Here is a 27,938-nt window from a genome sequence, read left to right as displayed (position 1 = left end):
AAAAATAGATTACTTGCAAAACTTCTAATCAGTATCATTGTTGTTAGTTGCCATTAAGTTGGCTCTGACTCATGGCCACGTTATGTGTAACAGAATGAAACAAGGCCCAGTCCTGTGCCATATTCGTGATCATTGGTATGTTTGAATCCATTTTTGCTCTATTGTGTCAATCCATTTCATTAGAGGTTTCCCTCATTTTTCTTAGCCCTCCACTCTACCAAATCTATGTCCTTTTCTAGTGATCAGTCTTCGCTGATGACATGTCCAGAGTAAGCAAGACAAATGAAGTCTTGCCATCCTCACTTGTAAGGAACATTCTGGTAATATTTCCTCTAAGACTGATTGGTTCATTCTTTTGGCAGTACACGGTGTAGTTAATGTTCTTTACCAACATCACAGTTCTAATCAAAGTGTATGATAAGTCTTTGTTACATAAATTAGAACAAAATATTTCATAGACCATATGAACTGTTAATGCAAGTGTACCTTATCAAGTTCAAACCAAAATGAACCAGATTGTTTTTTCTATCTGTACGGTTAACATGGTGCCCATAAAATCAAGTGAGGCTATATGCCTCGATAAAATCAGAAGTTTTAGTTCAGCAATTTATAGTATATTTTTAGTATATATTAGTAAATTTATAGCATTGGCAGCACACTGGTTAAGTGCTCAGCTGGTAACCGAAATGTTGATGGCTCAAACCCACCAGCCACATGGAAGAAAGATGCTGCAGCCTGCTTCTGTAAAGATTACAGCCTTGAAAAGTCTATGGGGCAGCTTTACTCTGTCCTGTGGGATTGCTCTGAGTTGAATGGCAATGGATTTTTATATTCTAAATAAAACTTGACTTAGCCTAATTTCTGGATATAATTACTTCGTATTACTGGATATAACCATAGATTATCTAAAGTTGTTTGCATATTTATCAATCCCTGGATTGAAACTAACCTTAACTCAGTTCCTACTATCTGTCTGGTATTATATTGGCTATTTCACTAGATGATGGGTATTATCCTGATTTTAATCGATGAGAATTAATTATTTAATCCAGGAGATTAAATATTTACCAAAAGTTGTGGCTATAAATAGCAGTCTCAGAATTTGAACCCATGGCTATACAATTATCTAATCTAAGACCTGTCAACAGTACAAGGCTGTATACATAAGGTCAGTGATGCAGATGGTTAATGGACTTGGTTGCTAACTGAAAGGTTAGAGGTTTGAGCCCACCCAGAGGAACCTTGGAAGAAAGGCCTGGCAATTTACTTGCAAATAATCAGTCATTGAAAACCCTATGAAGCACAGTTCGACTCTGACACACGTGGGGTCACTATGAGTCGGAATCAACTTGACGGCAACTGGTAGTGGTGGTGGTACATAAGGAAGACACCAACTACCCTTAGGTTGCTCCCTGTGTGTGTTTTGTTGTTTTGCGGAGTACCCACTTCATCACAGTCATAAAGCCCCAAATTAGAGGTAGTAATGTAGATTTATCCAATAATAATTTTTAACGTCAATCTATTTAGGGACGGTGTGTGTTTACTACTTCCAGTATTTGGGGGATTTTTATAATTACATCACACCATTTTTACATTTTTCTTCTACATCCAGAAGGGGTAGTGGAATGGGTGTCTTGTCACTGTGTTGGTGACCATACGTCTGGACGTTTGTATTATTATGTTTTGCTCTCTATTTTGGGAACCTTCCGTCAGCTGGCTTTAATGCTCTCACCCAAATCATTATGTTCTATTTGCTTCTATAACAAACGCATGAGGCCACCTCACCTCTGTTTTCTCATTATACAATGAAAGTGTTAGAGCAGATGTTCTCTAAGATCCAGCACTAATAGTCGATGAATGTAATGATGAGTAACTTTCATTTAATATTTACCGAGAATGACTTGTTCACTGTGCTGAAACTTGTGCTAGGAACTGGAATACCTTTCTCCACGGTGACAGGCTTTTTGCTCAGATGTCACTGTTTCAATGAGTATTGTCTCGGTGTACCTGCCACCTCTTCCCCAACATCCCCTGTTCCCCTTCTCTGCTTTATTTTTCTCTGAAAGGTCGGCAGTTTGAATCCGCCTGGCGCTCCTTGGAAACTCTATGGTGCAGTTCTACTCTGGCCTATGGGGTCGCTAGGAGTAGGAATCCAATTGATGGCAGTGGGTTTGGTTTTTTTTTTTAATCATTTACCAACATTTAGTATATCGATTGCTCTTTTATTCATTGGTTGTATGTCATTTCCCAAAAATAATATAAGCTCCCAGAGAGTAGGGGTTTTTATTTGCTTTCATCACTGAAAAACCCCAGTGCCTCAAAAAATGCCCAGCACATGACACAAAACCAAACACTGGTTGCTGCGGAGTCGATTCCAACTCACTGTGACCCCGTGTGTTACAGAGTAGAACTGAGCTCCGTGGGGTTTCCTTGGGTGTAACATTTATGGAAGCAGATTGCCAGGCCTTTCTTCTGTGGCACCACTGGGTGGGTTTGAACCACCAACCTTTTAATTAGTCGTTGAGTGCAAACCGTTTGCACCACCTGGGGACCTTGCACTTGGTAGATGCTCAATTAATAATTACTGTATTAAATAAGTTTTTGTCTGAAAGGAAGTTTTTAGAATCTTTCTAATCATATTGCTTTAAAAAAAAAGTTGTCATTGAGCCAACTCTGACTCATGGCAACTCCATGTGTGTCCGAGTGGAACTATGCTTCCTAGGGTTTTTGATAGCTGACTCTTTGGAAGTAGGTCACCAGGCTTCGAAGATGCCCCTGGGTGGACTCAAACCTCCAACCTTTTGGTTGCAGCTGAGCACAGCACCGAAGGACTTCAGTCATATTGTTTACACCAACTAGGAAAAGATAGACTATTCTCCTTATGCTTAGCCAAGGCCAAGGACCTCTGGGAATACATGACTTTCCTTCCCAAACCATCATACTCACATCTTTAAATTTGGTCTTCCGCAGCTTCTTGTAGAGAATATATAAATGAAAACTTTGAGGATTTTTTTAAGTTACATTTTTTGGGCGAGGTTTAGGGTATAATGTCTAAAATATTTCCAGTTTTTTTTTGAGGATTTTTTTGTAAAATACTTTTTCCTAATCATAGTTTTTTGCAGATTTATCATTTAATTCTGACATACATTTATGTATCCATTTTACTGAATTGCCAACTTAGTTTCAAAATCTGTAGGTTCAGCTGCATCTTTTAATGTTGTGGTTTAAGAGTATTATACTCTTTTAGGCTACTCACATTTAATTTCAGCCCTTGTCGTATAATACTATTTATCAGTGCAGTTTTCAGCAACTGTTGTAAAATTTTTAGAAAACATGCAGAATTGTCGTTTCAAAATACATATACTGCCGTTGCCAGAAAGAAACTCCACAATCTTAGCCTTGTCTATGGTGTGGGCGCCCACTGTTCACATTTGTTCATACGTTTGTCCTCAACCAGACTTCTTAAACAGTCCTGAAAAAGGTTACTATAACAAAAGAGACAAAGAAACATAATAAGCATCTTTTTGATTTGTTGGATTTCTTTTTTTTTTTTTTTTTTTACAAAAAAAAAAAACAGAATATGAAAATGTCCTCATTTTTCTGGAGCTGTTATTCTGCCAGCCAGGCAGAGTGATTTTTCTGATAAAGTTGAAGATTTCAAAAACAGATAATTCCGTTTTGGTTTTATGATATCAGAGGATGAGTGTAAAATTCTCATGTTATAAATACAGGAAGAGCTAACTAACATGCCACTGGAATTGAATACAGAGAGGCTAACCACATTAAAGACCTATACAAAAGGGAATAATGGACAGTGGAGTAAATTAAAACCACCTACACGTCTGTCCTAACACCTGTCTGTTTGTCGTACTGTGGTGGCTTGCGTGTTGCTGTGATGCTGGAAGCTATGCCACTGGCATTTCAAATACCAACAGGGTCGCCGTGGTGGACAGGTTTCAGGGAAGTTTGCACATTAAGACATTCTGGAAAGAAAGACCTGGTGATCTACTTTGTAATATTAAAAACCCGCAGTGAAAACCTTATGAATCACAAAACAACACTGTCCAACTTGCTTGCTTTGAACATGTCATCAGGAAGGCCCAATCGCTGAAAGAGGACATCGTGTTTGGTGAAGTAGCAGGCCAGAGAGGGCGAGGAGGACCCTCAGTGAGGTGGAGTGGCATAAGAGCTGCAACAATAGGCTCGAACATGCTGGCAATTGTGAGGATGATGAAGGACTGGGCAGCCTTTCGTTCTCTTATATTTAAGGTTGCCATGAGTTGGAGTTGACTGAACAGCAATTGTCTATTTCTATCTATAAATCCGTCGTTGTATATGCAAAAAGCAATAAAGTATTAAAGAAATTCTGTGAAAATGCACTTAGAAGACAGCTTTAAATGAAAACTTAATTCTAATGGTTTGGTTTAGAATTTGAACACGTAGTTCACATGCATGAGGTTTAAAAAATAAATATTTGCGTTAGCAGAGATTTTTGGATTAATGGAAAAAGGAGTAAGCAAAGACTGTCCTGTTTCAGATCCTTGTAACCAGTGTTCACTGTCTATATTAGCATGTCCTAAACATGGGTCGCATGAGTCAGAAGCGACTCAACGGCAGCAGGTTTGCTTTTTTTGGTTTTAAGCGTGGCATGGAGCCCTAGTGGAGAAGCGGTTAAGACCTTGGCTGCCAACCAAAAAGGCCAGCAGTTTGAATCCACCACCTGCCCTAGTGATTTCCAAAATCGTATGGGGCAGTTCTGTAATGTCCTATAGGATCGCTATGAGTAAATCGATGGTAATGGGATTGGCTTTTTTTTTTTTTTTTTGAAGCATAGTGACCAATACATGATTCCTGCTGTCAAGGCGATTACGCAGTAATGGGGGAGGTAAAAGCAACTCAAGACTACAAGACAATATGTTATGAATGCCAGGAAGGGAGACAGCAAAATTCACTAGAGGGCTTAAGGGAGGAGAAGCCAGATGATTTGTGGAAGAGATTTGTTATAGGTCTTAAAAGATACATTATTATAGTAAAAAATGGAGGCAGCATGGACAAAGGGTTACAGTTGGGAGAAGGATATCTATGGTATCATCAGTAAGCTCATGTCTCTCTGATAAGTTCACATAAAACCCTATGCATATATCTATAGCAGCATTTATTATAACAGATTAAAGTGGTCCATTTATCCCCAGAAGGAGGCCTGGTCGCACAGTGGTTAAGTGCTTGTATGCTAACAGAAAAGTCGGTGGTTTGAACTCACCAGCTCCTCCACAGAAGGATGTGGCACTCTGTCAGCTTCCGTAAAGATTACAGCCTTGGAAACCCTATGGGGCAGTTCTACTCTGTCCTATAGGGTTGCTATGAGTCAGACTTGACTCTGTGGCAACAGGTTTGGTTTTTTGGGTTATTTATCTCCCACCCGAGACTGTAGTTTCCTGAAGGATAATTAAAATACCTTTTTTTCTTTCTTTTTTTTTTTTGAGACCAGACTTAACTGTCTGCCTGAGACTAGAAGGACCCCAGAGGTCATGGTCCCCAGACTGTCTGTTAGCCCCAAGACTGGAACCATTGCCAAAGCCAACTCTCTTCAGACAGGGATTGGACTGGACTGTAAGATAGAAAATGATACTGGCGAGGAATGAGCTTCTTGGCTCCAGTAGACACATGAGACTATGTGGGCAGCTCCTATCTGGAGGGGAGATGAGAAGGCAAAGCGGGGCTGAAGCTGGCTGAATGGACACGGAAACAGAGGGTGGAGAGAAAGAGTATGCTGTCTCATTACGGTGAGAGCCACTAGGAGTATATAGCACGGTATATATAAATTTTTGTATGAGAGACTGACTCGATTTGTAAACTTTCACTTAAAGCACAATTAAAAAAAATTTGTTTTTTGGATGCCTGGCATTTAGTGTTTAGTAGCTGGTCAAACAGTGTTTCATGAGCAAATGCCAAAAAACAGTGAATTGGGAGGAATAAACCAGCTCACTGGAAATTCGAAATGCTGAGCTCAGGAATTGGGGTTTTAGTGTCACACAGGCAATGAGAGGCCATTGGAGAGCTTTTCTCATGGGAGCGACCTTTTCACTGTGAATCATTCAACAAGTATTGATTGAATGTGCTGGGTGTTGCAATGACCAAATGAACATTCCTGGGACCTTACTTTCAAGTGGCTGCTGTGGAAGCTCTAGATGGCTCTTTAGGAGGATTAATTTCATAGTGATTTTTATGATAGATTGGAATTGAGAAAAATTGGAAGGCATAAAAGAAGTTATACAACAGTTACGGAACTGGTTGTTAGTTGTTATCAAGTACCTCTGATTCACGGTGACCTTATGGAAAACAGAATGTGACATTGCCTAGCTCTGCACCATCTTCATAATAGTTGGCATCTTTGAGTCCATTGTTGAGGCTATTGTGTTAATCTGTCTCATTGAGGGTTTCCCTCATTTTTGCTGACCTTCTGCTTTACCAACCATGATTTTCTTTCCTAGTGAAGTGCTTAATGCAACTTAGCTAAAGTCCTGCCGCCATACTCTCTTGTAAGGAATATTCTGGTTGTATTTCTTCTGGGGTGGATTTATTCATTCTTATGGAACTCCACTTGGTATATGCAGCTGGTAGGGGTAGTGAAGGGATTCAGATGCTGGCAGGGAGAATGAAACAATCAAGGACAGATACTTGAGTTTTTGTGAAGTAAAAATCAGCGGTGACTGATCGGATATAGAGGATGAGCGAAATGAAAGGGACAAGGTGAAGTTTATTGACTGGCTTTTCCTGATGCCACCTGACTTTGTTAGCTCTTGTATTTAAAAATGTTTTTAATAATGTTTTCTAATATGAAGTTGGAGCCCTGGTGACGTGGTGGTTAAGAACTTGGCTGGTATCCAAGAGGTCAGCAGTTCAAAACTACCAGCTGCTCCTTGGAAACCCTATGGGGCAGTTCTACTCTGTCCTATAGGGTCACTGTAAGTTGGAATTCACTCGATGGCAATGAGTTTAGTTTTTTGGTTTTAGTATAAGGTTATTACTCTGTACTGTGCTGAGTCTTTCTTTTAAGACACCAGTAACAGGGTAAAAATCTTCATTGTTATAACTAAGCAGCTGATGAAGTGCCTAGGGTTTAGGGTGAGCAAGGGGGACAAATATATCTATTTTTACAATTATTACAGCAAATTTTTAATTAATTGTGAAATTTTGCCTAGGAGGTACAGAATTGAATTTTTTGTGTGTGTGTGAACCAGAAAATGTGTGCCATCCAAATGACATCCAAATGACTTCTACTCTAATAAGAAATTATGTCCAACAATGTATATTACTAATTCTAATTTTACTGTTAAATTTGTGAGAGGGTAGCTCAGGCTGTCATTCACTATCATTAATTATGAACTTGAAATACAAAAAAATACGTAGAGGCCCAAAGGATGGAATTCATTATATTTTCAGTGGCATATGTAAGACAGTGAACATTTTAAACTTCATTTTTAAAGTAAATTCTTCATTGTGTAATGCCCAGTATATTTTTTCGCCTAAGCTGATTTTTATAGTTGAGAAAGAAAACTTTTATCTCCGTATTACATGACAGAAAACTTTTGAAGTTAGAAAAGGTGTTTAGTTAAACTTCAAGTTACTTTCTTAATACATTTTTTTTCTTATTAAAAGTCATTTTTTTTAAGAGACAGTTTCTGTCTCACTAAGGGTTATTTGCCTCATCATCTTATAAGGTTATGTAAAACCAATATTCTACTTGGAACTTTTGGAATAATCCATTTCTCTTTTTCTGGGAAACTCATTTCAGATAATCAAGAAATGTAGATGTTTTTACATCACTTTTCAAGAAAGAATTTGACTGGTATTTTAGGCTAATGGTATTTATCATATCTGTGGTTAAATACTACATGTGTTTAACTTAACTTGAGATTAAAAATCAAAGGAATTTTGATGTTCTTTATCTTTTTTCATCTGCTTTCAGTTTAACATCTCTTTCTGAACAAAGCCATGTTTGTAAAGGATATTAAGTTTTGTTTGGCCTTCCTCTCAATTGAAAGTACTCTGTGGACCTTAATGTGAGGTTATGCTCCTCAGACTGATTGATATATAAACAGAAGACAGATGGTGTAGAGATGACTCTGATGATAATTCATTTTTCAGCTAGTCATGAAGATATTTTGATTACAGTGTGTTTAAGTAATTATAACGCAATGTGCAGTGTTAGTCTTGCTGGTAAGGGAGCATACGGAAAACAAGTTACGTGTTATTCGTGCTCAACAAAGGATGCACTGTGGTGTAAGGATTTTAATTCCTAATGCTAGATTAGGACTGAAGGAGTTTAAACTATGTCATAGAGTACCGTGAGTAAATTAAGCCTAGACCAAATAAAAAAGGTAACTGCACAGTTCTGAGGCATAAATATTTGTTTTGGAAAGTGTTTAGATGTTACCATCTGAAAGGGTCCAGTATGTTTAAATTTAGGTCATGGTTTGCGTCCAGCTAATTAAGAAATGACACGGATTGATTTTAAGTTTACACGGCTGGTCATTATCGTGTAACTTGCTTGCCATGTCATGAATTGAAAACTGAAACCAAAGGGCTGACCATTCAACAGCATGTTATATCCACACTGTTCTTAAAGTTTTGCAAAGAAACACACGATCAAGATGTGAAAAGGAGAAAAGTAATTAAAATCATGTAAATAGTTGGGTCATGTAAGTTTTCATTTTCACCCACTAACTACAACTTATGCAATTTATACACTTTATATCATTATGTTTTCAAATAGGATCATTGACCGCCTAGATGGAGTTCGGTTGTTGTGGTCATTGCTAAAAAACCCCCACCCAGATGTGAAGGCCAGTGCAGCGTGGGCCCTCTGCCCCTGCATTGAAAATGCTAAGGTAAGAAAAGACTGTAAATTCATTCTAGAAATTTCTAATACTGTATTGAATAATGTCACTACTCGTACCAGTTGCTGTTGAGTCAATTCCTACTTGTGGTGACCCCGTGTGTGCAGAGTATGTGCACCACAGGGTTTTCAAGGCTCTGACCTTTCAGAAGTAGATCGCCAGGCTTTTATTCCAAAGCATCTCTGGGTGGACTTGAACTGTCAACCCTTTGGTTAGTAGCTGAGTGCTTAGCCATTTGTGCCACCCAGGGACTCGGTATAATGACGCTAGAGTTTACTAACAACTTTGGACTTATTTTTGGTCAGAATTATCTTGTGCAAAACAGCACTGAACAATTTTTATGCCAAAATAATTTCTGAACAATGCGTTTTCCTGATCAGTTTTAAAATGCCAAGTAAAACTAGCCTAAGATGGCAGTGCTTACCATGTTCCATCTGGCTGGTGAAATGGAAACAAGTGTCCCAGGTAAATCAGGGTGAAGAAAAGTTGACTGTTCTTACCAGTTGAGTGATAGAAAAAAAGTCTGCATTTACCTGCTCCTTACAGGGAGTGACAGCATGTCTGTGATGACTGGTTCCACGGTATTTATATCTTGCAGTGAAAGATCCAAAACCCATTCCTGTTGAGTCAATTCTGACTTATAGCAACCCTATAGGACAGAGTAGAACTACCCCATAGGGTTTCCAAGGTTGTAAATCTTTACAGAAGCAGACTGCGACATCTTTCTCCCATGGAACGGCTGGTGTGTTTAAACCACTAACCTTTAGGTTAGCAGCTGAGCATTTCACCATTGTGCCACTAAGGCTCCTTAGTGACAGATCACTAAGGTTATTTATTACCTTGAAAAAGTCACATAATTTCACCAAGTCCCAGCTTTCTTATTTGCTGGTAGAAACTAGAGACTTCTAAAGTTTATTTTTAGTTCTTCATTTGTAAATTTTTCTGTTTTCTCTAAAGATCTTTTTTAAGCCTGTTCCTGTTATATTTACTTTAAAATTTGCTATAGGTCTAAGGTTTTCTTTAAGAACCTTGTTGCTGAATCTTTTTCTCTTTGCTGAGTATTTTTATCTAGGGAGTTTTATTTCTATAATAAACAACATGACTCTAAATATCATTCAAAATATTTGACTAGAAATAACTTTTTATAAAGAGCGAATTGTGTTGCATACTAGGAGTATGCTACCAACTTGTTAATGGAATCATTATTTTTAATAGCAAAAAAAGAGAAAGAGAATAAAACAAATTAAATGTTCATCTACAGGAAAATGGACAACAAGGTGGTAGTATATTTTACACCAAAGCAGCAATGAAAAATGAATGTATTTCAGCAATATATTCATCAATATAGCACTTTTTTTTTTATAGCACAAACATAGTGAACAGAAAAAAAAGTTGCAGAAATAGACATACAATATGATTGCATTGTCATAAAGTTCAGTGAATTTCAAAAATATACAAAATTTAAACAATATCCTTTCATGAACAAGAAAGAAGTCTACTGGGGAAAGTTTGTTACACATCCGTGAATGATATCCACGTTAGTTATTTGAACTAATCAGCCCAGTCCTTCATTCATAAAAATGAACAACTAAGGATCATCAAACATTTAAGGAAGACTAATGGCTTTAAAGGGGCAAGCCAAGATTAAGAAGCAGGACAACTAACTTCAGAGGAAACATAATATAAAGGACAGAAGATAACTTTAAATTTTTTTAATTAATATTCTCAGGAGATTCAAGGGGGACACTATGTCCAAACAGGCTGTTATTGAAAAGGAAACATTCATAGATTAAGAAATCATTCTTGAAAATTAAAAAAATGTACTTGGAAAAATAATAAATTTAATAGAAGGTGTGAGTATTAGGATGGATCTGGCTGGAAGGTAAAATCACAACTAAGATTGTAAAGTAAGAGTAAAAAGAAAAATAGGACATGAAAACTCAAAAGAAAGAAAAAGAGTAATTGAAGTGAAGACATACTTACATTAAAAAAAGAGAGAGATGCTTCTGTGAGCTAAAGAGCTGAAGAAACTCTAGTTTTAGATTGAAAAGATTCAGTTAGTATCAAGGAGGAAAAATAAGCAAACAAAAATGTCCACACTTAGTCAAAATTCAAACTTGGTATTTCTTGAAATTAAAGGAAAGAAAAAAGTTTTCAAAAGAGCAAGAATAACAGTGACAGACTTAACATTGACTACAATGAATTCTAAAAAAAAGAAAAACATAAACAATACCTTTATTGTCCTTTGAGGAAAACAAGTTTTGTTCTGAAATTCTATATCCTGAAAAACTAAAAAAAAAAAAAAATTGAGCAATGCCTTTACTCCGTCCTTGTTTCTGTTATGTGCTATTGAGCTGATTCTGACTTATAGAGACCCAGTGTGATAGAGTAGAGCTGCCTCATAGGGTTTTCTAGGCTATACTCTTCACAAGAGCAGATTGCTGGGTCCTTTCTCCTGAGGAGCAGCTGGTGGGTTTGAACCATAGACATTTTGGTTAGCAGCCCAGTGCTTAAACATTGCACCATGAGGGCTCCTTTTTACTATCCTTAGGCAAAAATAATTTTCTCCTGGAATTCTATACCCTGAAAGATTAACATTCAAGCATTAGTACAAAGTGAGAACAAAATACTACAAGTACCCCATATACCTTTTCTGAAAAATTGTCAAATTACTTTAGAATATTTTTCAACCAAAAAAAAAAAAAAAAGATTCTATGAAAGAGAACAATGTGAGTTATAAGAAGCAATGATAAATAAATAAACCAATAAACAAGTTAAATATAACTTGTTTTATAATTTGCTTTCAGATTTGATCAAATTATTAAGAATTGAGTTAAAATAATGACATAAAATAAAAATAGAATAGTATTATCACAATAACAACCTGGATCTGAACTACCAGATGATTTAACCAAACATGTTAGGTAATGGGGAGATAAGAAGTAAAAGCATACTAAAGGGAGACAGCCTAAGATGGTGGATAGCTTAGTCAGACACATCATGCTGTCCCCTACAGCAAAGACCCAAGAAACCAAATGAAACAGATACAGATGAGAATCCTGGAACCCTGAGATCAAAAGGAAGGACAAAGAATTAGACAGAACACCAACTGGAAGGAGCAATTGAACAAAAACAGCAAATGAGGAAGTTATGGATCAGAGGTGCCTTGCCAGTGTGTCTATCTTGAGACAAAGTGGGCAGCAACCCCAGTGAGGAGCACAGGAAGGCAACTTCACAGAATTCCCAATAGCAGACAGAGAAGCTGTGTAAACAAACCCAGAGTGAAGCAAGATGAGCAGGACATGAACTGGATCTAAGAAGGGAAAGCACAGGAAGGTGAGTGAGAGCTCCAGGGATCCTGGTGTCCACAGAGGAGAGAGGGAGCTAGGAACCAGAGACGGGACTACTCACCGGGGCAGTCCCCGACCATTAGAGTGGGTAGTGCACATGGTGCAAAAGATCTATAGAGTGTCAGCAGGAGGTCTGCCACTGGACCAGAGTCCAGGCAGCCCCCATCCTCCTTGCATTTGTTGTGTCCAGGTCCCCCCGATGGCTGGTTGCAGCCTACGGGGAGTGCCCTGGCACCCATGCCATGCCCAGTAACCAGAGGAATTTGCTCCCCTCTACACTCCCAGTGACCAGCAGCAAGAGCTCTCCACCCCACTCTTGCTGCCCACTTGGCCTGGGGACCATGGTATGACCCTCCCTGCCCCGCCACCCCACCCCTCCTGTGACCAGCGACATGCATCTGGCCTGCCTGCCACCCACACAGCAGCTCTGTACACCCGATGAGCAGCAGTGTGTGCCCCCACACCACTGGACCTATGACCAGCAGCAGCATGTGCCTGCTCCATGCATCAGCCTCCAGTCTGCTGCCCTGCCAACCTGGAGAGTGACAGAGAGCATTACCATGCCACTAGACTGGTGATTGGCAGCAGCACACCATCTGCCCTGCCTGTCAACCCCCCACCATCCTGCTCACCTGGCAAGCAGCAGCATACACTCCTGCACCAACAGACCAATGAACAGCAGCAATATGTACCCACCCCACCTGTCTCCCACCACTGCCCCAACCACCTGGGAATAGGTGGCTAGTGTTCCCATGCCACCAGACCAGTGATCAGTGGAGCACACCTGCCTCTCCTGCCCTGATATATCAAAACAAAACAAAAAAAAAAGGGCAAAACAAATATACAATCAATAAATATATAAATAAAATAACACATTAATACCTCAGAGACAGCAGACAGTAAAAAATCATATGAAAAAAACAGGATAAGACAGGTCAAACAAGTGAGCAAAATAAAGGGAAAGAAACCCTTCCTGAGGGATAAATGACAACTACCTGAGAAGGAATTCAAAAGACTTATATTTAGGATCCTCAAAGAGATCAAGGAAAACCCTAGAAGAATTCAGGAAAACAGTACAAGAAGAAAATGACAGACTCAATTAGACAATTAGAAACCATACATACACAACGACTAGAAATTTAGAAGATTAACAAACAAATGCCAGAAAGAGATAACACAATGGAAGGACACAGAAGTAGAATTGAATCAATGGAAGAAAGAATCAGTGAAATAGAGAACAAGTCCCTTGATACTAATTTCTTTGAGGAACAATCAGAAAAAAAGAATGAAGGAAAACAAAGCTTAAGAGTTATGTGGAACACCATCAAAAGGAATAATTTACTCATAATAGGAATTCCAGAAAAGGAGAAGAAAAAAAAGTACAGAGAGAATTTTTGAAGATACATTGGCAGAAAACTTCCCAAATATCATGAAAGACCATAAGCTTTCCATCCAAGAAGCCCAACAAACCCCATATGGGACTGATCCCAGGAGAAATTCACCAAGACATGTCATAATCAAACTTTCCAAAATCAAAGACAAAGAAAGAATCCTGAAAGCAGCTCATGAAAAATGAAATATCACTTACAAAGGGGCATCAATAAGACTAAGAGCTTGTCTTAGTCATCTAGTGCTGCTATAACAGAAATACCACAAGTGGATGGCTTTAACAAAGAGAAATTTATTCTCTTATAGTCCGATAGGCTAGAAGTCCAAATTCAGGGCATCGGCTCCAGGGGAAGTCTTTCTTTCTGTGTCAGCTCTGGAGGAAGATCTTTGTTGTCAGTCTTCTCTTGATCTGGGAGCATCTCAGCACAGGAACCTCAGGTCCAAAGGACGTGCTCTGCTTCCAGCACTGCTTTCTTAGTGGTACAAGGTCCCCAACTCTCTGCTTACTTCCTTTTATCTCTTGAGAGATAAAAGGTGGTGCAGGCTACACCCCAGGGAAACTCCCTTTATACTGGATCAGGGATGTGACCTGGTAAGGGTGTTACAATCCCACCCTAATCCTCTTTAACATAAAATTACAGTCACAAAATGGAGGACAACTACAGAATACGGGAATCATGGCATGATCAAGTTAATACACACATTTTTGGGGGGACATAATTCAATCCATGACAGTGCTGATTTCTCATCAGAAACCATGCAGGAAAGAAGGCAATGGGATGACATGTATAAAATCCTGGAAGAAAAGAATTGCCAACCAAGAATCATATATCCAGCAAAAATGTCTTTCAAAAACAAAGACACTCCCAGATAAGCAGAAACTAAGGGAATTCATAAAAACCCGACCAGCCGTACAAGAAACATTAAAGGAAATCCTTCAGATAGAGAACAAACAACATCAGATGACAACGTGAGATAAAGACACACAACAGCATCACCCAAATACTAACCCAGATAAAGATTTCACGAAAGTAAAATAAAGCTATAAAACTGACTACAGGGGACGAGACGTGTTAAGTTGTAAACAATGACAACTTCAAAACAAAAAGAGGGAATAAACTTCCATATAGAGAGGAAGTCAAGGTGATTCCAAGATAAAACAGACTGTTCTAAATTTAAGAGAATAAAGGTGACCTTCAGGGTAATCACAACGAAAATGAATAAATCTTCTCTCCAAAATGGAGAAAATAAAATTGGCTCAGTAAACATAAAAACAACAATGATCAATAGGAAAAGAAAATCCATGTACAAAAAGAACTCAGCACAGAAAATTGAGATGAGCAAAGAAACTATTAACACCACAAAAAATTAATGAAATAACAGCAATGAGTTATTACCTATTGGTAATCAATGACAAAGATTGAATTATGATCCCTCAAAATGTGTGTCAACTTGGATAGGCCATAATTCCCAGCATTATGTGATTATTCATCATTTTGTCATCTGGTGAGATTTTCCTATGCGTTTTAAATCCTACCTCTCTGATGTTAATGAGGTAGGATTAGAACCAGTTATGTTTATAAGGCAGGACTCAATCTGCAAGATTAGGTTTTGTCTTAAGTCAATCTCTTTTGAGATATAAAAGAGAGGAGCAAACAGGGGACTTCGTATCACCAAGAAACAAGAGCCAGGAGAATAGTGCATCCTTTGGATTGGGTCCCTGTGCTGAGAAGCTTCTCAACTAGGGAAGATTGAAGACAAGGACCTTCCTCCAGAGCCGACAGAGAGAGAAAGCCTTCCCCTGGAGCTAGCACCCTGAATTCGGACTTTGAGCCTTCTAGACTGTCAGAGAATAAATTTCCCTTTGTTAAAACCATCCACTTGTGCTATTTCTGTCCTAGCAGCCCTAGATAATGAAGACAATCACACTGAATGTAAATGGGTTAAATGCACCAGTCAAGAGACAAAGAGTGACAGGATAGATAAAAACAATGACTCATCAATATGTTGCCTACAAGAGACACACCTTAGACACAAAGGTATAACTAAGTTAAAAATCAAAGGATGGAAAAATTATATAAAGCAAACAGTAACTAAAAGGCATCAGGAGTAGCAGTAATAATTTTGGATAAAATAGACTTTAAGTCAAGGTCCATTCTAAGAGTCAAAAAAAAAAAAGAGTCAAAGAAGGGCATTATATAATGATTAAAAGGTCAATTCACCACGAAGACATAATAAATGTTTCTGCACCCAGTGATAGAGCTCCAAAATACATAAAACAAACTCTAACAGAATTGAAAAGATAAATAGACAGTTCTACAATAATAGTAGTAGACTTAAAACATCACTTTCGACCATGGACAGAAGAAACTCGGTAAAGATACAGAAGATCTAAATAACACAATCAACCAACTTGACCTCATAGACATGTACAGAACACGCCACCCAAAAGCAGCATACTACACATTCCTCTCCAATGTACATGGACCATTCTCCAGAATAGACCATATTCTAGGCTACAATGCAAGCCTCAATAAATTAAAAAACATCAACATAATACAAACCATCTTCTCTGACCATAACAGTATAAAACTAGAAATCGATAACAGAAAGAGCAAGGAAAAAATTAAATACGTGGAAACTGAATAACACATCACTTAAAAACTATTGGGTCACAGAAGAAATTAAAAATGAAATGAAAAAATGTCTTAGAATCAAATGAGAATAAAGACACAACATACCAAAACCTCTGGGAGACAGCAAAAACAGTGCTCAGAGAAAATTTTATAGCAATAAATGCAGACATCAAAAAAGAAAAAAGGCCCGAAATCAATAGCTTAACCTAACAACTTGAACAAATAGAAAAGGAAGAGCAAAAGAAGCCCACTGTCACCAGAAGAAAGGAAATAATAGAGATCAGAGCAGAAATAAAGGAAATGGAAAAATAATAGAAAGAATCAACAAAACTAGAAGTTGGTTCTTTGAGAGGACCAATAAAATTGACAAACCACTGGCCAAACTGACAAAGGAAAAAAGTGAAAAGACACAGATAACCAAAATAAATGAAATGGGTGACATTACAACAGAACTACCTGAGATAAAGAGGATCATAACAGAGTATTATGAAAAATTGTACTCCAGCAAATTTGAAAACCTAGAAGAAATGGACAAATTTCTAGAAACACACTACCTAACTAAACTAGCACGAATAGAGGTAGAAAATCTAAACAGAGCTGTAACATAAGAAGAAATTGTAGATGTTTAAAAAAAAAAAAAACTTCCAACAACAATGACAAAAAGCCCTGGCCCAGATGGCTTCACTGGAGAATTCTACCAAACATTCAGAGAAAAGTTGACACTAATTATACTCAAACTATTCCAGTACATAGAAAATGAACGACTATAGTTCACTCTGTGAAGCCAGCAAAACCCTGATACCAAAGCCAAGCAAAGATACCATACAAAAAGAAAATTACAAACCAATATTCCTCATGAATATAGATGCAAAGATTCTCAAAAAAAACTCTAGCCAACAAAATACAACAGCATATTAAAAAAATAATACATCATGCTCAGGTGGGATTCATACCAGGGATGCAAAAGGGGTTCCACATTAGAAAATCAATCAATGTAATTCACTGCATAAATAGAACAATGAAAAGAATCACATAATCATAATCAATGCAGAAAAGGCATTTGAAAAAAATCCAACACCCTTTCCTGATGAAAACTCTTAGCAAAATATAAATAGACAGGAAATTTCTCAACGTAATTAAGGGCTGTCTTAGTCATCTAGTGCTGCTGTAACAGAAGATTCCACAAGTGGGTGGCTTTAACAAGAAGAAATTTATTCTCTCACAGTCCAGTAGACTAAAGGTCTGAATTCAGGGCACCAGCTCCAGAGGAAGCCTTTCTCTCTCTGCTGGCTCTGGAGGAAGGTCCTTGTCATCAGTCTTCCCTTGGTCTAGGAGCATCTTAGTGCAGGAACCTCAGGTCCAGAGGACATGCTGTACTCCTGGCGCTGCTTTCTTGGTGGCGTAAGTTTTCCTTTTTATCTCTTAACAGATAAAAGGTGGTGCAGGCCACATCCCAGGGAAACTCCCTTTACATTGGATAAGGCATGTGACCTGCGTAAGAGTGTTCCAGTCCCACTCTAATCCTCTTTAACATAAAATTACAATCACAAAATGGAGGACAACCGCACAATACTGGGAATCATGGCCTAACCAAGTTGACATGTATTTTGGGGGGACACAATTCAATCCATGACAGCATATATGCAAAACCAACAGCCAAAACTATTCTTAACAGAGAGAAATTGAAAGCATTCCCCTTGATAATAGGAACAAGACAAGGATGCCCATTATCACCACTTCTATTCAATATTGCACTGGAAGTCCTAGCCAGAGCAATAAGGCAAGAAATGTAAATAAAGGGAATCCAAATTGGTAGAGGAGAAGTAAAATTATCCCTGTTCACAGATGACATGATCCTATATATATGTAAAAAATCCCAGAGGTTCCACAAGAAAGTTACTGGAACTAACAGAAGGGTTCAGCAAAGTGGCCGGGTACAAGATCAACATACAAAAATCAGTTGGGTTCCTCTACACTAACGAGGAGAACTCCAAGAAGGAAATCAAGAAAACATTGTCATTTACAATAGCCCCCAGAATGATAAAATACCTAGGAATAAATCTAGTCAGGAACACAAAAGACTTATACAAAGAAAACTACAAAAACACTACTTCAAGAAACCAGAAGAGACCTACATGAATGGAAAAACATCCCACACTCATCGGTTGGAAGACTTAACATTGCTAAAATGTCATACTACCCAAAGTGATCTATAAATATAATGCAATCCTGATCCAAATCCCAACAACCTTCTTTAACAAAAGGGAAAATCTAATCTCCAACTTCATATGGAAATAAAGAGGCCCTGAATAACTAAAGCAATATTGAAGAAGAAGAACAACAAAGTAGAAGGCCTCACACTTCCTAATCTCAGAACTTATTATACAGCCACAGTAATCAAAACAGCCTAGTACTAGTACAACAGAAGACACATAGCAGTGGAACAGAATTTAGAACCGAGAAGTAAATCCATCCATCTATGGACAGCTGATCTCTGACAAAGAGTTGAAGTCCATTCAATGGGGACGTGCAAGTCTCTTTAACAAATAGTCCTGGCAAAACTGGATACCTATTTGCAGAAAAATGAAACAGGATTCATACCTCACATCACACAGAAAACCGTACTCAAAATGGATCAAAGACCTAAATGTTAAAACAAACTATAAAGTTCTTGATAGAAAACATAAGGAAAAAGCTTGGAGTCCTAACTTTTGGCGTAAAGACACCATCAAATGCAAATAAAAATGCACAAACAACAGAAGGTAAACTAGACAACTGGGACCTCCTAAAAAATTAAATACTTCTACTCATCAAACAACTTTACCAAAAAAGTAAAAGAAGACCCTACAAAGTGGGAAAAAATTTTTGACAAGGGTCCAATCTTTGAAATACATAGAAAACTTCAACAACTCAATGCAATCAAACAATGCAATCAGAAAAATGGGCAAAGGACATCAACAGATGCTTCACCAAAGAAGACATTTAGGCAGCTGACAAACACGTGAAGAGATGCTTGTCATCATTAGCCGGTTATCATCACACCATCGTCACCTGTTGCTGTTGAGCCGATTCTGACTCAGAGTGACCCTATAGGACAGAGTAGAACTAGCCCATAGGTTTCCAAGTTGTGACTAGTGGATTCTAACTGCAGATCTTTTGGCTACAGCAGTAACTCTTAACCACCGGGCCATCAAGGCTCCCATTAGCCATTGGAGAGATGCAAATAGAAACTACAGTGAGATACGATCTCACCCCTGCAAAAATGGCACTGAAGAAAAAAACAAAAAACAACAAATGCTGACAAGGTTGTGGGGAGGTTGGAACTCTTACACACTGCTGGTGGGATTGTAAAATGGTACAACTACTATGGAAAATGGTATTATGTTTCCTCAAAAAGCTAGAAATAGAAATACTTTATGATCCAGCAATCCCATTCCTAGTACATCCTAGAAATATAAGAGCAGTGACTTGAATAGACGTATGCACACCTATGTTCATTGCAGCATTATTCACAATAGTAAAAAGTTGGAAACAACCAAAGTCCCCATCAACAGATAAATGAATAAACAAATTGTGGTACGTACATACAATGGAATACTACACAATGATAAAGAATAATGATGAGTCCATGAAACATCTTATGACATGGATGAATCTCGAGGACATTATGCTGCATGAAATAAGTCAAACTTAAAAGGGGAAATATTACATGAAGCCACTTTTATAAAAAGTCAAGAACAGGTATAAACACAGGAAGCAACGTTCTTTGATGGTTACCAGGGACAGAAGAGGAGAAGGCAATCACTTACTAAAATAGTAGACGTGTTAATAAAAATGGGAAAGGCAATACAAAATATAAGGGAAGTCAGCACAACTTGACCAAGGCAAATGAAGACGCTGAGAGATACACAGGAATAAAGAACTACCAATGTCACAAAAGAATTTGTGTACAAATTTTTGAATGAGAAACTAATTTGCACTGGTAAACTTTCACCTCAAACACAATAAGTACAGAAATGGTGAGAGTGTTGACACTTTAGGGGAATTGTAACCAATGTCAATTTGTGTATGAATTGTTGAGGGGGAATCTGATTTGCTATGTAAACTTTCACCTATAACACAATATTTTTAAAAATATGCTGTAACATACAGTTTTGCAACAACAGTAATAACAAGCAAAAAATATGTGTGTGGTTACATAGATGTGTATGCTATATGGGTGTGGGAAGGCGTGTGGGAGTACATGCATGTACATATATAGGTATATTTGTGGGTATACGTATATACACGTTTGTATGTGCTACATATATGTTCATATGTACAATAAAGCACTTGGGGGCATGGTTATGGATACTTCTGAGACATACCAAAATACTTCCTGGAATTGATTTACTGGGTTTGAAGGCTCAGGACCATAGTATCCTCAGACTACTAGGTCAATTAGCATAACAGTTCATAAAGATAATGTTCTACATCCTAGTTTGATGACTAGCGTCTGAGGTCTTACAAGCTTTCAGTTGGCCATCTACGATACAATTGTTGGTCTCTTCCTGTCTGAAGCAAAGGATAGTGAAGAAAACCAAAGACTCGAGAAAAACATTAGTCCGCAGGACTAATTGCCCATGCTAAAACCACAGCCTCTTCCAACCTGAGACCAGAAAAACTAGATGTTGCCTGAATACCACTGCTGACCTTTCTGACCAGGGGCACAATAGAAGGTCCTGCTTAGAATGGGAGAACAATGTAGAACAAATCTCAAATTCATAAAAAAAGACCAGACTTAGTGGACTGATAGAGACTAGAGGAACCCCCAAGACTATCACCGTAAGATACCCTTGTAACTTGGAGCTGAAGCCACTCCCAGAGGTTACCTTTCAGCCAAATAATAGATTGGCCTCTAGAAGAAACAGTAACACCTGTGAAGAATGTGCTCCTTTAAACAGTCAACTATAGAAGACCAGTCAGGCAACGTTTACCCAAAACCAAAGATAAGAAGGCAAGTTGGGGTAGGGAAACTGGATGGATGGAAACGGGGCAGGCAGAGTAGAAACGATGAGAATCCTGTCACATTACCGGGATTTTAACCAATGTCACAGAACCAGCTGTCTATGAATTGTTGAATGGGAATCTATTTTGCTGTATAAACTTTCACCTAAAACACAAAATATTTTTTTAAAAGAAGTTATACTGGAAAAAGATGTTATAAAAAACCCGATTAATTCTCAATGGTCGTTGAAATTATACATTTAAATATAGAATCTAATATTATTATTGTTGAGATACCATTTTTGTATACATAAAATTTCTGCTTAGTGTTGTTATGTGTAAATATGCCCTACCCTCTTATTGACTTCACCTCCAAGTCTGCCTATTTATCTATTACTGGTTTTAAGAGATACTCCAGACATTTTCATATGTATTATTCCTGCCCAGGATTTCTACCCTGAATATGTGACTGCTCGGCTATGCTAGCAACCTACGGTGGACCATGCTTAAGCTTTAAACATGACCCAGCCTACCTCCCATTTTGCCCTTGACCCATGGGACCTAGACTAGATCCACACCTCCATGGAGAGCTCCTTCTTGTTCCATTTCTCTTAAACCTGACCTGCAAGCTGCCCAACCCTCGCTAACTTGTTATCTTTGAATTCTTCTCAATAACAAATCTGAGCTCCCTTCTTACCACTTCCGAGGGAAAGACAGACTCATGCAGAAGAGATCTCTGCTCATTTACTTCTCTCACCAAGAATTACACTGCGCATGTGGCTACCAGTTGCGGTTGGGTAGATTCCAACTCATGGCAACCCTGCGTGTGTCAGAGTAGAACTGTGCTTCATAGGGTTTTCAATGGCTGTGACCTTTGGAAATTCGATAGCCAGGCCTTTCTTCTGAAGCACCTCTAGGTGGACACGAACCTTCAGCCTTTTTGGTTTCTAGCTGAGTGGCTAACTGTCTGTGCCACCCAGGGACCTCCACATGTGGCTAGTGGTTCTTACAGTGGATAATGCAAGTCTAAGATAGGCAAGTAATGAAGAGTTGTTTTTGTAAGGCAGCTGCTGCAAAGAGTTGCAAACCTAAAGAACGAAAGTTGCTTACAGTTACATGTTCAATATGTAAATTTTAGTGAGAAAAGCAAAAGGAAGAAAGTAAGATTACCCTATAATTTAAGCATCCAGAAATAACCATTGTTAAGAGTGAAGATTTTTTTCCTTGAAAATGAATTCCGAATATCTCTCTGATCCCCTGTGTGTCTTCCTATGGCCTATCTAATTTTCTTTGGCTGAATAGTATTTTATTATATGTCTATATCATAGTTGATTTATGCAATTAAGTTTCCAGTGTTAAAAAAAAAAAAGAGTGATTTTAAGTGAAGCAAAAATTACATATGAAATTTTTAGAATGTTCTTTTCACCTAGGGAGAGAAAATAAAGTTACCTCTGACCCATTGGTAGAAATGTGTGCATAGTTCCCTGGGGCTTTCATTAAACCAGCTCACGGTTTCCATTAAACAGTTAAGAAGCACGGCTATAGATTAATTTGGCCAGAGACTTTCTTCTTTAACTGAGAGGGTCATAACTAGAGATGCAGCTCTTTGAGACTCTTGTGTCTTAGTTCAGGGAGCCCTGGTGATGCAGTGGTTAAGCACTTGGCTACTAATCAAAAGGTTGGCAGTTTGAATCTCCCCAGTGGCTCCTCAGAAGAAAAGGCCTGGCAACCTACCCTCATAAAGGTGTACAGCCTAGGAAACCCTATGGGGCAGTTCTACCCTGTCACACAGGGTCGCTGTGAGTTGGAGTAAATTCGACGGCACCCAACAACAACAACTGCTAGTTCGGATTATAGTGTTGGGCAGATTACATTTTATTTATCCATCTCTTTTCACACTAGACAGTCATTCTACTATTTTCACTATAGCAATAATGATTTATACTTATATAGCGCAAAGTCTTTTCACATGCATTATCTCATTTAGCTGCTTAACTAGCTTTTCATTCCTGAGGAAACGAAACCTTCAGAGATGTTTAATTACTTGCTCCAGATGACATGTCTGATATGGTGATTGAGCCAGGGTACGAACCCAGTTATCACTCTATATCCTATGCAGTTTTCACTAAAATATCATCAATGATCAAGTGCATATGGTGTTCCCATCAGACTCAAGAAGATTTTCTGGGTGAAGAATACCCTTATTGCCCTTGAAAATACAGGATGTTCCAAAAGTGTTAGTGCTGTTTTCAGCTGTAAGAACTTGAGAAATGCAAATGCTACAAACTGTATGTTATTTGAAAGTTTTATTATTTAACCTTCTTTTACACTTGTTTGGTTTTGGAAACTTTGAAAACAAATTTTTAACTAAGTTGCTTTGTTTCAGTCAATATCTGCCATCTTCAGTCTGAGACCAAAAAAAACCAAACCAAACCCGGTGCCATCGAGTCGATTCATCTGAGAGATTATAAAAATTAAAAAATGTACTTTTTCAAAATCCACGAAACTAAGTGAAAATGAAATGTATATTATTAAACTTTTAAAGTTTGAAACATTTATAGTTCTGAAATAACTACAGCTTAAAACTTCACTAAGACATACTATATTTAGTTAAGCTTTAAACAATATTTTAAATTTTTTAATCAATCCTTTTCATTCTAAACCAAATTAATAGTTAAAATCCATGCATTGTTGATCTGTTCCCCCCCCCATACTTGTACCAACAATTGATTATAAATCAAGAAAAAAAAAAAAAAAACCCATTGCCATGGAGTCGATTCCGACTCATAGCAACCCTATAGGACAGAGTAGGACTGCCCCATAGAATTTCTAAGGAGTGTCTGGTGGATTCGAACTGCCGACCTTTTGTTTAACAGCCAAACTCTTAACCACTTTGTCATCAGGGCCCCAAATCAAGGACAGAAAAAGTTTTATTTCTAGTTGACTTGATTTATTAACCTAAAACATAATATCCTGAAGATTTAATGAACTTTTACCTCCATTTCACCCATGCATTCTACCCAAGGAGACGAACATATGTTACGTCCTTTAACTATCTTTAGGTAAATGTAAGAGCCCTAGAATATAAAGCTATACTAGAGAGGAACATGTTATGATATTAATGATTAGTTCCTGGACTGGGCTTATATTTCATGAACACATTTAAGTTCTAATTTTGCCTTCAAAAGCTTTGTGGCAATAATTAAATATGATAAAAAAAATAGCAAATCCCTGACCACTAGACAAATCTTATAATTTCATTAATTCATTAATGTTTATTAAGCACTGACTGTGCGCCAGACCCTGTGTAGGTATCCTAGTTTATTAAATTTTGTACTGCTATGTTTTGTTTTTGTTTTTACTTCAACATCTCTGAAATAAGGATTGGTCTTATTCGCAGTTGTCACAAGTTAACGGTCAGTATTTTCTCTTTCTTGCTGGTATGTAAAATAATAGCACATTTTACAGTCAACTGAATTTTGGATTTTGCTGAAATAATATGGGCAAAGATACATGTACATGTCTATACACAAAAAAGTTATGTGTTCTTGGAACTCTTTTAAAGTCTTGTGTCTCTTATTTTATTTCATCATCCAAAACTTTTCATACTGGATTATATTTCATTTAGCTTTTTTGAGCGGTATTTTCTATGATCTTCTATTGTTTTAGGTGAGTTAAATTATTTTTGAATGTGATTATGATTTCTGAGAGAGAAGAGGGACAGGAAATCTGTGTTTTAAGTTTGCTGGGGCGCGGAGCTTACAGGAAAATAACGGAACTAGAGGAGATCTCGACAGAGATTTTGGTGCACTCTGCTCCCCTCCTCCCCAGCCCTCCCCCATTCAGATAAATTAATGACTCACCTTTCTAAGAAAGGTGATTTTTTATTTTGTAAGAAAGCACTTTCACATTTTTTCTAGGTAAGATGCTTTTGCATGTAACTTTAGACTTTTAACTTATGAATCATAGTATTTAACACCATTTTGAAATAAGTAACTTCGCTGTTTAGATTAGTGGTACTGAGAGTTGTCGTTGTGTGCCATCCAGACAGTTCAGACTCATGGTGACCCCATGTGACAGAGCAGAACTGCCCCAAAGGGTTTTCCTGGTAGTAGTGCTGTAGAAACTAGCCAGTGTCACTCATAGCTAAGAGCAACCCAAAACGGGATAAAGCGCAAGCCAGGCCTCCAGGTGAGTTATTGTTAATTCTTGGTCCTGGAGTTGCGTTCAGCTGCTAACCAAAAGGTTGGAAGTTCAAATCCACCAGCCACTCCTTGGAAACCCTATGGGGCAGTTCTACTCTGTACTATAGGATCGCTATGAGTTGGAATTGAATTGATGGCAATGGGTTTGGTTTGGTGAGTTTTGGTGATGGTTACCAGGCATCATGAAACCTTAGTGCACTAAGTTTGTTTCCATGTGGTGTGGATATGGTGAAACATCAAGTGTTCAAAACAGATGTTATCCATTTTTTATATTGTATAGAGCTTATACATTAGAAAACATTTTCAGGTCTGAGAAAATGAAATGTGAAAATTATTTCTAGTGAATGTTACATCTTTTCTTGTTTGAGAAATATTTGAAGGTATCTATCAATGGATGGAAACCTGGGTGGCATAGTAGTTAAGAGCTATGGCTGCTAACCAAAAGGTCAGCAGTTCCAATCTACCTGGCGCTCCTTGGAAACCCTATGGGGTGCTTCTGCTCGGTCATATAGGGTCACTATGAGTCAGAATCGACTCGACAGCAACAGGTTATCAGAGAGTGGTGGCACAGTAGTTAAGAGGTTGGCTGCTAACCAAAAGATCCACAGTTTGAATCCACCATCTGCTCCTTGGAAACCCTATGAGGCTGTTCTGCTCAGTCATATAGGGTCGCTGTGAGTCAGAATGGACTTGATGGCAACGAATTTTGGTTATCAGTGAACGATGGGGGGAAGTGGTGGTTCCGTGGTAGAATTTTCACCTTGCACATGAGAGGCCCAGTTTCATTTCCTGGCCAGTGTCCCTCATGCACAGCCAGTACCCATCTGTCAGTGGAGACTCAGTAGAGCTTCCAGACTAAGACGGACTAGGAAGAAAGGCTTGGTGATCTTCTTTAGCAAATCAGCCAATTAAAACCCTGTGGATCCCAACAGTCCAATCCTCAACCAATCATGAGGATGGCATAGGACTAGGCAGTGTTTTGGTCATTTGTGCATGGGGTCTCTCTGAGTGCATGGGGTCGCTATGAGTTGGGAGCCAACTCAGCAGCAGCTAACAACATCAGTGAATGAACCAGGCAACAAAGTACCAGAACCAAAGGCTTTTCGGTGGTGAATTATGGAATAATTGACACAAAGATTCACAATGTCAGTTTGCATTGAATTTTGCATTGTGATTACTTTGTTATTGGATGCATAAAACAAATGGAATGCACGATTTTTGTAGTAAGAAACATTGACCTTTTCAGCAGTAGACCAGCATCTCAGAAAGTTTAAAACGTTCCTTCAGTTTGAAGAAAATAAATAATACTTTTGGATAGCCGATCAGTGATCAAGAAAATGTTCTAGGTGAAAAAGATGTGTTTTGTCAGCTTAACAAGTATCTCTCCCATTCTTTATATGATTGGAAAATCAGCGTGCTAAAGGTGAGTCAGTTTTATAGTCTTATAAAAAACTTGAAAGAATATTTAAAACAAGAAATAAGCGTCATGGATTAAAAAGCCACTACTCAGTTTCGTCAGTCTATCAAGAACAAAAGAACAGAAGGTCGAATTAATGTGAACTTAATTACAGAAACTTCACAGCATATTTTTCTAAATAGTTTTATGTAGGAGTTTCCCATTCAAGGTGTTTTTAGTATTGGGCTTAAAAAAAATTTTATTTATTTATTTATTTTTTCTCTCAGTTGAGACTGCTTAAAAAGACAGTGGTTCCAAGATTTGACCTCTATAGCGATGTTATTTTGTAAATGTAGTAAGTCTGGTTGCAGACTAATAATTGCTTTGTGAGAAATGCGAGAGATTTGTAAATGAAAGTGAAAAGCTGTTCCTTTCGAGGTGAGGTGAATGATCAAACACATTTTTGGAGAAATTCAGTGATTAAACAGGTGTTCAGTATTACGGAATGCAACAACTGAATGTGGCAAAAATCCATGTATTAAATTCTTTGTTCTTAAGAAGCAAAACTGCCTGTTGTATAATGTCAACTCAGACTTGTGCTCCATGAACAATAAGATATTGAAAAATACCGGAACTTCCGTAAACAATGTATAATTGTGTTACATTGCTTACAATCACTTTCATGCCTTTTGGCAAAACTTATAAGAATCATTGTTTCTTTCTTAAAATATCACTGTATTTCCGATATTATTTTTTGTAAATATTTTTATTGCAAGGTAGTATTTATAGTACTTTCCTCAAAAATGCATTTATTTTCATTTAATGAAAAATTTAAAAAAGATTTTTATTAATAAAAAAGTAAAAGCTTACATACATTTGCCTTGCCCTTGAGTTGATTCCAACTCATGGTAACCCCATATGTTATGAAGTACAGCTCCCCATATGGTTTTCTTGGCTGTAATCTTAACAGAAGCAGATGGCCAGGCCTCTTCTTCTGAGGGACTGCTGGGTGGGTTCAAACCACCAACCTTTAGGTTAGCAGTCAAGTGCAAACCATTTGCGCCACCCAGGGATCT

The 27,938-nt window shown here is 37.9% G+C and overlaps 1 protein-coding gene across 6 annotated transcripts in view; it reads left to right on the top strand.

Moving 5' to 3' along the window:
- Positions 1-27,938, top strand: part of ODAD2 (outer dynein arm docking complex subunit 2) — a 266,790-nt gene that overhangs the window by 143,178 nt on the left and 95,674 nt on the right. For all 6 annotated transcript variants that reach the window (XR_002785889.2, XM_064284958.1, XM_023548827.2 and 3 more), the window contains one exon: positions 8,777-8,891. Coding sequence is in view for 5 of the 6 variants with exons in the window: in XM_064284958.1 (XP_064141028.1) it covers positions 8,777-8,891 (115 nt within the window). In the remaining variant the exon portion in view is untranslated. The remainder of the gene's footprint in view (positions 1-8,776; positions 8,892-27,938) is intronic.

This window comes from Loxodonta africana, chromosome 4, assembly GCF_030014295.1.
Source record: "Loxodonta africana isolate mLoxAfr1 chromosome 4, mLoxAfr1.hap2, whole genome shotgun sequence".
NCBI classification, from domain to species: domain Eukaryota; kingdom Metazoa; phylum Chordata; class Mammalia; order Proboscidea; family Elephantidae; genus Loxodonta; species Loxodonta africana.
This window is presented reverse-complemented; position numbering and strand designations above follow the sequence as displayed.